General features: G+C 38.5%; 1 protein-coding gene across 1 annotated transcript; it reads left to right on the forward strand.

Moving 5' to 3' along the window:
* Positions 1–3,717: 3,717 nt before the first annotated feature.
* On the forward strand, positions 3,718–7,256 carry LOC114841255 (broad-complex core protein isoforms 1/2/3/4/5-like). Its single transcript, XM_029126151.1, has 2 exons — positions 3,718–4,705; positions 6,724–7,256. The coding sequence occupies exons 1-2, from the start codon at positions 3,718–3,720 to the stop codon at positions 7,254–7,256; spliced, it is 1,521 nt and encodes a 506-aa protein (XP_028981984.1).
* The last annotated feature ends 4,451 nt before the right edge of the window (positions 7,257–11,707 follow it).

Consider the following 11,707-nt stretch of genomic DNA (forward strand, 5'->3'; position numbering starts at 1 on the left):
AAAAATAATCTAAATACTGTTGGAAATTTTTCGAAATTTCCCGGAAAATATGGTAGTAATCCTGTAGCGAAGTGGTAAACTGGGATAAGTGTAAAAATGGAACTTTTTTAGGAGAATTAAAAAATTTGACCAACTTCACGAGAATTTTCGATTCAAGCAATAAAAATTTTTCCAAAAAAATTGTACTTATCCTAGTTTACCACTTCACTACAGAATTCTCAGGAGAGTGACATTGAATCCGATTTAGGAGAAAAATGGTTATGAAATTTCAAGTTTTAGGTAGAATTCGAGGAAATCCATGTTTTAGGTGACAGTGAAACGCAAATTTCACAACTTGATTGAATTTTCAATGAAACATGAATATTCAGAAATAAAATGACATAAATTTTCGATTTTTCCCTGAATTTTCCTGATTTTTCCAATTTTCATGGAAAAATAAAACTGAAAAATCAAAAATTTTATTGATATCCAGATCATTTGAGCAGAAAAATAATGGAATATTTCAGTAGCGAAGTGGTAAAACGGTACAAGTTAATTTTGACTATCGACCAGTTTTCAATGAATATCTCGAAATCTAAGGGAGATGGCAGAATTTTTGTTATAACCTTTTTTGTAGAGCCGATTGAGAGCTACAACAAATGCGATTATGAAAATTTCGCTATCTCCTTTAGATTCGGAAGTATTTTTCAAAAACTCAACTGGGAAACAAGTCGACTTACCCCGCTTTAGCACTTCGCTACTGATTTGATTTTTCAGTGACAAGACTTCCTGAAAATTCATTGAAAATGAACCATGCTAAAAATTTTCCAAAAATTCAGACTAAAATTTTGACCAGTGAATATCTCCCCCAATTCCCCCATTCCCACGCAAACTTGCAGCCACTTCGACTCCTTTCCTCCAAAATTAAAGAGGCCAATAATTCACCGAGGCCATAAACCTATGCGTGCGTGAATTTTCCTGCTTGAAAGACATTAATGCCAGCATAATTACATGCTCCCAGGGGGGGGAGGGAAATCGTACAAGTTTCATGAGAGAGCGACAGACCGAGAGAGAGATTCGAGGGGACTGGTGCAAGGGCGAACAGGAAGGCAGCCTAGAGCCGTCGAATAAAATGCGTGTTACGACGAAATTTTCGTAGTGCAGTTGTATGAGTGAGAAGAGGCCATTAGCACGAAAAGCCCAACTATTCCAATCTAAAAGACGTGCGAGAGCGGAGAGCGGAAGGGGGGGGGAGCCCACGCAGGGAGTGGTGCGGCCAAGTTTTTTAGGAGTTATTTTTCCGCCACCCTAATGTGAAAAACACAACGAACTGCGTTCCCCCCACCACTGCGTCAATGACGCGCGGCTTTTCTGCCACGGATGCAGTCACGCGACTCTTCAGGCTCAACCCCAGTACAGATAGCCGCCATCAGAGAAGAAAAAAAAATCATCGTAGTGGGGATGGGTTTTCCGTTCAACCTCTCTTCAGAATTCGTGCGGGTGTTTCACATTGGGCCCCATACGCACTCGATGCGTGCGCTGCGCATTGCGTGCACAGGGTAATAGACAAGGATGTCCAAAATGTTCTGCCCCCCCCTCCACAGCTATTTTTTCACTATTTGGTTGGGCATTTTCCGTCTCTCTCGGTCTTTCATTTTCCAGTGGAAGGTTGTGGCGGTGGGGAAAGGCAATTTTTCCCCTCTTTTTTTTCTGGTACTGCGTTCTCGCTCTCCCATTTTTTTGTCCCACTCAATCGCCTATTTCGCCCTCAACCTTTCCGTTCTCTATTGCCATCCCCGAAAAATCCCTCGCGCGGACACTGCGTTTCCCAGGCCCTAGACCCTCAGCTCAGTCTTCCTAATACGTCATTTAAGCGCTTGTCGTTATTCGCGCAACATCTTGACGTTAAATCGTGCGGGGCCCCCGAGTTTTCTGCGTTTTTAGGAATTTTTATCGGTTTTTCAAATTGTGACGACTGCGTTGATGCAGATTTAATTTATAAAGTCAGTGGATTATTTTGGGCTCCATGATTCTAAGGGTCATGTTGTTTACTTCCTCGAGGCTATTTTAGGACTGTTGTTTTTCGCCTGAGAAGTGCGCATCGCAGAACTTAATTGGGACTGTGAGATGTGAGTATTACGCTTTCTCCCGTGTCTAATCCGCTAATAATTCGATATTATGCTGATTTATTCACTTGGTTTTTGAGCAATTCTTTTGGTTTATTATGTCACTTTTGTTATGTACTTGGGATGTTATTGATAATACACGTGCGAATGATATCCTTGAGTGGAGAAACCTTCAATCGTAGCGTTTACGACTTTGAAAACACACGCAATTGCGTCGATAACGCAATATCCACGCGTTGTTTTTCATTTCTTTATCTGATATGGGAATTTCGACGGAGAACATGCGCATAAATAAAAATAATAATTTTTACATTTCAATGTATGTTTATTTTATTGGCCGTGCCCAATCGCTTTTTATATGAATGAGATCTTCGCGTGGAAATGGAAATAATGGTCATGTTTTTGATAAAACTAAAGGTCAGAATTATTCTGAGTTTCGGTTGTGAGCACTTTTTCAAAATTATGATACTCTTCTATTCGATTTTCTAATAATTTTTCAATTTTCTGTGGGAATTACTCTTCTGTGATTTTTCTACAGAAAAATCTTGGGAATAAAATGTCAAAGTTTTTTCTGCTGTATTTTTTTTCTTGTTATTTAATCGCAGAAGGCAAGAATGAACATTTGGGAAATTCGTGCCCAAAATTTTTGAGAGGAACGTGGTCATGAGAAGAATGAATATCTATGAACTTTTCTCAACTTTCAAGTTGCTTAATTTTGGATAGAAATCGGCGCTGAATACACCAGAACTTTTCATAGAATTGAAGTATAATTTTCATAAAAATTTTATTGGATTATATTGTAATTTTCATTTGTTTTCCGTTGGTGGGAAAATTCCGAAGGTCTTCCGCGCTTTTTTCAACCACAAGTTGAATGAAAAATATTGTGTGGAAAAAATCAATAGATCTCATCTTTCTGTAAAAGTTTCTGGGCACAAATTTTCTATTTTTTCTGCGCGAATTGATCATTGAAAGAGGAAACACAACGAAAAGAAAATTAAAAAATTCAAGAGATTCTATAGAAAATACCTCAATAGAATCCTGGATAAAAAAATTTAATGGAAAAACCTAACGAATTCGATTTTTCTATACAACTTATTCCATTGCGATATTTTCTACAGAATTTCCTCGGCTCAAATATTACCAATTGTTTTGTTTGATTTTCTTCATGACAAGAAAGCAGAACAGAATAAAGAAAAATTGAAAAATTTAAGCCGAGGAAATTCCCTAGAAAATATCTGAAGAGAAAAAGTCACCTAAAAAATTCAATTCTGTTGACTTAATCTACTGAATATTTTCTATTGAACATTTCAAAGGAATCAACTAAAACCTAATCGAAAGTTCCCTAAAAATCCAACAGAATTTCTCCCGAATTCGCTACATTTTCCCCTAAATTATCTCGCGCGTGACAAGCTCCCCAAAAATATAAAAATCTGTTTTCCACACGCACTAGAATCGTCAATCTAAAAATACCAAACCACTCGGAATGCAAGAGAAAGGCGAGTTCTTATCGCCAATGCGTCAGCATATCCAAAGTCCCCCATAATCACCCGACAATTAGCCATTCTCTGACCGACTCCATTCCAAAAACATTTCAGTGTACCCCGCACCAAAAATGGAGGCCTCCTCGTCGGAGCAGCAATTCTGCCTGCGCTGGAACAACCACAGAACAAATCTGCTGACAGCATTCACCGAGTTATTTCACAACGGTGCATTCACCGACGTAGAGCTCCTGGTGGAGGGCGAAAGCTCCCTGGTGCCCTTCAAATGCCACAAGATGGTCCTAGCAGCGTGCTCAAACTACTTCCAAGAGATATTCTCGTACACCCCCACCGAGCACTATCCAATAATTGTCCTGACAAACGTCCGCGAAGCGGAGATGAAGGCGATTCTCGAGTTCATGTATCAGGGTGAAATCAGTGTTTCGCAGGAGGAGATGACCGACATATTCAAGGTGGCGCGTATGCTGAAGATAAAGGGCCTTGCGGAGTACGAAAAATCGCATCGCTCTCGGGGTCGTTCGGCATCTCCACCCCCGGCTATCAGTAGCACCGAGCGAAGCGCTTCGTTTGGCAATGAGAGCCTGCCCAATGACTACCGTTCACCCCCCCATTCCACGAGTTCATCGTCGTTCTACCCCTCGTATGGCAAAGCATCGGCTCTGGTTCACAATCCGGCTGCTCACATTGCACCCACGGGGTGGAGCCCACTGGCCAGTCTCTCATTAGCCGCTCAATCGGTCATGAGTGCACCACTGACCCCTCGGGCCGCTGCACTCTTCCCGGGGGTCTACGAAACCGAGGCCAATCATCTGCGCAAACAGATGAGCAATTTGATCATGAATCGGGATACTCCGATACTGAGGACTGTCCTGGGACAGGGACAGGCGGACAGCTCGCAGGGGCTACCGCCGAGTCATGGGGACGGTCATGATGTTTATCGCAGCTCGAGCAATGGCTCCGCTCATGATATGACGGACGATCGCAAGAGCAGCATGGATTTGTCGCAGGGGCGGAATGGCAGTGGACACAGCCCGTACTCCGCGGATATCTCTATGGATGAGTTTGATAAGAAATCAACGGGGCAGCAGAATCGGAAGAATAGTGAGTATCCTTTGGGGTTCTTTGGACAGCGTCGGGGTTGTGGGGATGACGAGGGAAACTGCAATCACAGCGTCGTCTGGATTTCGATGGTCAAATCTGCGGGAATGCACGTGTGAAAAAGTTCAATGGAAAACGGTGCGAATTCGATAGAAAATTCGACTGGAATTCTGGAGGAATTCTGTGGGGTTTCTGTAGGATTTTTATGGGAATTCCACTGAAAAATTCTGTTTTTGCGCTGATTCTGTTGGATATTTCATAAGAACAAGTCAATAGATTTAGAATTTCTGTTCGGATTTTTCTCTTGAGATTTTTTTATTGGAAAAAAGTAGCTAAGTGGTCAAACGGTTCAAGTCAATTTAGTCTTTAGCTGAGTTTTCCAGAAATATTTCCGAATTTAAGGGAGATAGCGAAATTTTCGTAATAAGGTTTTTTGTAGAGCGAATTGAGTGCTACTAAAAAGGTTATGAGAAAATTTTGCTATCTCCCTTAGATTTCGAGATATCTATTGAAAACTGGTCAATAGCTAAAATCGACTTAAACCTTTTGACTACTTTTTCCAAGTTACCAAGGTACAAATTTTCCAAGTTTTTTTCCGGTAGATTTTGTTTTGTTTTGCATTGCAGAATGCAAGTGGAAAAAACTTGGAAAATTGATGCCCAAGCATTTTTATAGAAAAAATCTCACGAGAAAATTTCACACAGAACTTGGAAATCTATTGACTTTTTCTTATCGAATATCCAATAGAATTAGGGCAAAAAACAAATAGAATTTTCCAATAGAATTCTAATAGAAATACTATAGAAGCCCCATAGAATTCCAATAGAATTTTCTAGCGAATTCGCTAGGTTTTCTAGCTTTTCTAGGTTTTCTATTGAATTTTCATGCATGTGTCTCGGAAACTTTATGACCAAAAAATTGTATAGATGAGACTTGAGAGGGTGGGAATAATTTATGCGGAAAAATCATAATTTGGTGAGGTTTTCCTGTCACAAAAAAATGGATATTGAAAAGTCACGGCGGAAAGTCGCACGATTTTCCATGGGAATCGGCGCAAGAAACAGATTTGTCTTGGGTACTAATTGTGTACTAATTGGGTACTAATTGTGCACATGAAGTTGTTGATATTTTGCATCCGGTTTTTGAATAGATTAAATAATACGTTGAAAAATTTTCATTCAATTCTTTGCTTTTGCGGACCCCGCCATAATACCCTTAAATTCATTCATGTGTTGTAGTTTCCATTCGTGTTTTACATCGATTTTTTATTAATAGAATTTAAATAGAATTCAGATAAGAATTCCACCAACTCGCCCGGAAATTCTAGTAGATTTCGATTGAGTTTTCTTTTATTTTTCGCTGATTCTACAGAAAAATCACGCAGCTCTTCTGGACTTTATCAAAATGCAGAGGTTCAGTAGAAAATATTGAACAGAAGAAATTAATAGATTTCATGTTTCTATAGACCATATTTTATTGAAATCGCTTCTATAGAAAGCCTTGAGTACAAATTTTCCAACATTTTTGCTCAAATTCTTTCATGAAAGAAATATAAAAATCATCAGATTATTCCCCCGCATTTTTGAAAGAATTTCAACAGAATTTAAATCGAAATAAAACACTCGAATTTTCTATTGAGTTTTTTCGCAATTATAAATTATAAAAATCAGAAACGATGAAAAACAAGAAATAAAAGAAAGTCTTCAGTAAAATAAAATGGAAGAACAATAGAATAAAGGCGAGTCTTGAGTACAAATTTCGCAACAATTTTTCCCGAATATTTTCATCAAAGAAAAATAAAAATCTTCAGATTACTTCACCGAATATTTTATATAATTTCAACCGAATTCCAATGGAGCTAAAAAAGCCCTCGGTTTTTCCACTGAGTTTCTCCACATCTATAAATTCTGAAAATCATAACCAAAGAACAACACAATTCTTCCAGAACTCCCCTAGAGATTCCCCGGAAATCTGCGCCAAAGCCACTCACTCCTAACAGATTATTGATATTACTTTTGCAGAAGAGTGGAAGCGTTACAAGCAGTACACGAAAGAGCACATGGAAAAGGCGATTATAGCAGTGCAGGGTGGTGAGACAGCGTTGAAAGCCTCCAAGGCGTACGGGATTCCGTCCCGCACGCTCTACGATAAAGTAAAGAAAATGGGGATCACAACGCAGAGGAATATTCGACGTCACAGGACGAGCAGTGGCGCTCACTTTCCGCACGGAATAGGAGGCAACAGAAATGGAAGTATCTACCGAAGTCTGTCAGATCACGACACCGACAACGATTACGGCAGGAGTATGATAGAGGGTTCGTCCGCCCTGTTGGACATAGCGTACGGACATGGCCGCGAGCAGACGGAGGACCAGGAAGCGAGCCTGGACAATTCGCGGATAAGCACGAGTCCCGACGAGGAGCAGCGAGAGGAAATGAAGTACGATAGTGAGGATCACGTGCAGGATCTCTCGATTAATCGTAGAAATGTCATTGTCCCACCCTCAAATCCTCCCATAAAGGAAGAAAACGATGATGACGCCTCGAAGAACTGATTTAAGTGAAATTACATTATTTTCGCAAGACTGAAGGGGCTTTACGTCTTCTCTCTCTCTCTCTCTCGGCTTTTATTTCTTCTTTTCTTTTCGAATTTAATTTCAAGAGACTGAGAATGGTATCGTGGGTGTCGCGCGTCTCTAAAGCTCTCGCTTCTGTCTTCAGAGCCTTTCAGACAGAAAAGTTTCTTCGTTTGAGGAAAAGAGAGAATATAGATATATTGAGGAAATATTGTTTAAGAACGATTGTGATGATAATTGAAGTGATTGATAAATGGTTGGGGAAACGAACATTCGTACTTCTGGTGTTTTGAGGGAATTGATAATGGGGGTTATTCTCGAGTTGTGGGAAAACACTTTCAGGTGCGAAAGGCGAGGTTTCACAGGTCTCGTGTGCGAACGCCGATTTCCGCACTACACTGAGAAGACAAGAGTTTTTTGAGAAGTGCGTCTTTACTTGTATCTAGAAATTCATGACTCGAATATGTCACACTGAGAAATAAAATCTTACACCAAGGAATTTTATACTTGTTCGAAAGATGAGGGCAATTGGTTCATATCAAGAAAACGAGATCTGAAATCAATTCAAGTGGTTTTTGTATTAAAATGTTTTAGGATTAAGGCTGAAAAACTATCAAATGAATTAATCCAATTTTACTTTTTTGAGATATCGCTTTTTTGTCATCAAGAAATTGTCCTCGTCGTTAGGACAGGTACAAAATTTCTTGATGAAAGTTGTTTTTTTCTTGGTGCAAAATATTTTGCTCCTGAAAATTTTCAAGCCACGAATTTCTGATGCGAAATCGAAGGCGCGCTCCGCGTGCCTGACGATTTGATGGGTTTTGTATGATTCATCACGTTATTATTTAAGTTGATTGGCATCAATATGTTCTTTCACGTATACGAATTTCTATAGTATTACTAAGGAGAAATTCGTAGGAACCGATGAACACTTCTGTTGAAAATCCACGATTTTTTTTATTGCAGAGGGATGGCAATGTCCATCGAGAATCAATAGGAGATACGACGAAAGCTATGAAAACTTGCATTGGAAAGCGAAGGCTTTTCCATAGAAATCTATGGAAACTTCTATTAAGAGTCCTTGAAAAATTCGTCGAAATCCATGAAAACTTCAATTGAAAATCAATACATTCTCCGTTGGCAATCACTAATCCAACATCGTCAGCAATATCAGTAAGATCAATATTATCAACAAAATTGGTATCATCACCATGTATGCGATTTCTCTTTCAGATATTCAGGAATAAACGTGTATCCCCTTATGGGAATGAGATATATGCAGCACTTATATCTAGCACATATTTGGCATACCGAAGTTTTGGCCGAAAATATATCTGAGATATATTGCAGATAGATGTTAAATATTTTACATCGAGATATATGTGCATATTTATATCTAGGATATATCTGGCATGATATTTTTGGCCGAAATATAAGTGAAATGTATATGTCATCTCCTTTTTATATAAGAGGATGAGTAAAGACGTATTTCTCAAAAAACTTTAGTTTTCTGAGAGTAGAGACCTCTCCTTCACATGAGAATATCTTTCGTCGACGAATGTCAATATTCACCCACCATTTCGTCCATCGCGATTCGCACACCGCTTCGTCCCTCGTCTTTAAAATACATCGAAGACTAGATATCTCTGTAAATTATCCATTCTCGCAAACCGTAACAATAGTCACACTTTTTGTTAAACTCATTGACGAAAAACAAAGGTGTTTATACAGATACACACACACTGATGGACTGATTCATTTAGTCCAAACGAGATTCGTTAACTATTAACGAATGGTAGAGTTGAATATGACCAAATGTGTACGTCCACGTGAAAAGGGCCCACTTTGTCGCCTCTAGTTTCCGAGATATTCACGTTTTTCTCTCCACATCTCCCATTTAAACCAATGTTAAATTGTTTTTTTGATCGTCTATACTGACGTCAGTTTTCATTCTATCGGGTTGATTTTGGGCTCAAAATGAGAGAAATCTGATCAAGATTATTGGAACATATTTAACTCCAATACCGTCAAAGTGGACCCTTTTCATGTGGACGTCCACAAGTGAATATTCGTTAATAGTTAACGAAGAATTCACTTGAAAGGTGAAAACGTGAAAAATCGAGTCAAACAAGTCTTCTCAAATGTGCATTTATTAACTATTAACGAATGAGCATTTAGTGAGAGCGAATAGACTCTCGTCTCCAACCAAATCCATTCGTTAACAATAACTAATCCTTTCTATCAGTGCACGTTTGGAGTTAAGTATCCTTGTACGAATCTTCACACATGTGAATTTTCCTGGGAGACGAAAAGTCCGTCGACGAAAAATATTCACAGTGAAACAGAGGTCTCTAGTGCGGAAATCAACATTCGCACATGAGATCTGACAGATCTCGGTTTTCGCGCGCGAAAGTATCTCCACACAACTCGAGAATAGGCCAGAAGATATTATACTTTGTGCTTTTCAAGAGCTTATTCCAAAAACTGAAGTATCATCAGAAGGGAATTTTAACAACGGCACAACATTTTGAGGGGAAAATGAAAATTAATAAATATAGGGGATATGTTTGGTGATGGCGGGAAAATTAGGTTTAACGTACGGGTACTAAGAAGGACAGCATTCTAAATGCTGCATCTCGACGCTAAGAACGGCTTTATGCAGAGATGATGAATCCACAGTCATCAGAAAAACTCGAAAAAAAAATCGAAAAAAATTACACCTATGATATGTTAATGTTTTCACTAGAACCACAGTTGAAATATTGATTTTGTTTTGGAAGAAATTTCATAATATTAAAATTTAGAATTTAGGAAAAATGAAAAGGAAAGAAGATTGAGTTGTGGCCCTGGGATACAGTTGCAATATATTGCTCAATATGCATTTATAGATAAATTGTAAATGTGAAATGGGACCAATCAGCCTCTACAATTTATAAGACTGATACCTCTGTTATGTGTTATGCCATTTCATTGAGGGGTAATAGCCGATTGTACCGAGAACAGTTACCACTGGAGCATTACAAAGTACTAGAGTTATTGTGAAGTTACCACTGTGTCTTAATGCATGAAAAGCGAATATTTAAATTATAATTATTTGATTAGACGACTCTTACGAATGGTAAATAACAAGAGGAGCGATTGGCCGTCCAACGGCAAAAATGGGGATGACTCGGGAAGGAAATTTCATGTACAACATAACTTTACAATCTATCGTACTCTTTAGGTTAAAGCATAGAGAAATATTCTAATCTTGTTATTCACAATATTTTAAAAATATCTTTTTTTTTTATTATTCGAACTTCTTCTCAGGAATCACGTGATGATTCATCATTAATCTGTAAGATTAATTCGGTTGTTAATCGGTAGATAATTAGAAGAGACAATCTCAGGAGATGAGTACAAATACGTACAAACGAAGTGCCTATAGTTCGTAGTTCAACAATCCTACCTCAACAATATTGTTAAAGCCCGTATTCGCACAAAAATAAGCAGTTGGTTGTTCTGAAGTTGTCTATTTTCTAGTAACTAAGTTCACACGAAATCGATGCCTTACTAGCTTGTCGTTGTTCTTTTAAGTAAGACTGATTCTTTTTTATCATTTGAGTTCTGTTTTTTATTATTGAATATCGTACGTACTGGCATGACAGTGTTATGTGAAGTGAATTCAGCACTACAGCGCACGGCCGAGAAAGACGCACTTGTAATGTTTTGGCAAGAGATTGAAGTAACTTTGAAAATATATTATAATTCATATATCTTGTTAATTAATATACATATATAAATAAAGTAGCGTATGTATGAGAAGAACATGGGAAAATAATTAATTCACGATTACCCCCAACATCCCTTGAAGTTTTATCTTTCTCTTAAAAAATATGAAGAAATATTCTAAGGCCGTGACTACTTGCACCATTGCGTGAATCACTCGCGTACACTCCACGCATGCGTGAAGTTTGTGTGTTTCACGCAGCCGAATTTTCATATTGCTGTGTATTTCACGCAGTTGAAGTTTCATACTACTGTGTGTTTCACGCAGTTGTATTTTTGTACTACTGTGTGTTTCACGCAGTTGTATTTTTATACACCTGTGTTTCACGCAGTTGCATTTTTATACGCCTGTGTGTTTCACGCAGTTGCATTTTTATACGCCTGTGTATTTCAGGCAGTTGTATTTTTATACACCTGTGTTTCACGCAGTTGAAGTTTTATACTACTGTGTGTTTCACGCAGTTGTATTTTTGTACTACTNCAGTTGAAGTTTTATACACCTGTGTGTTTATACACACAGGAGTGTGAAATATACAGGAGTATCTGAATATAAAATACAACTGCGTGAAACACACAGGTGTATAAAAATACAACTGCGTGAAACACACAGTAGTATAAAACTTCAACTGCGTGAAACACACAGGCGTATCAAAATGCAACTA

Source organism: Diachasma alloeum, unplaced genomic scaffold, assembly GCF_001412515.2.
Source record: "Diachasma alloeum isolate Michigan unplaced genomic scaffold, Dall2.0 Dall_scaffold_00286, whole genome shotgun sequence".
NCBI classification, from domain to species: Eukaryota; Metazoa; Arthropoda; class Insecta; order Hymenoptera; family Braconidae; genus Diachasma; species Diachasma alloeum.

What these genes read in the sequence shown, in the direction of transcription:
- LOC114841255 (XM_029126151.1), top strand. Translation starts at nt 3,718, where the DNA reads ATGGAGGCCTCCTCGTCGGAGCAGCAATTCTGCCTGCGCTGGAACAAC. An exon ending in GCAGCAGAATCGGAAGAATA is followed by an intron (nt 4,706 to 6,723) that starts GTGAGTATCCTT and finishes TTACTTTTGCAG; the next exon opens with AAGAGTGGAAGCGTTACAAG.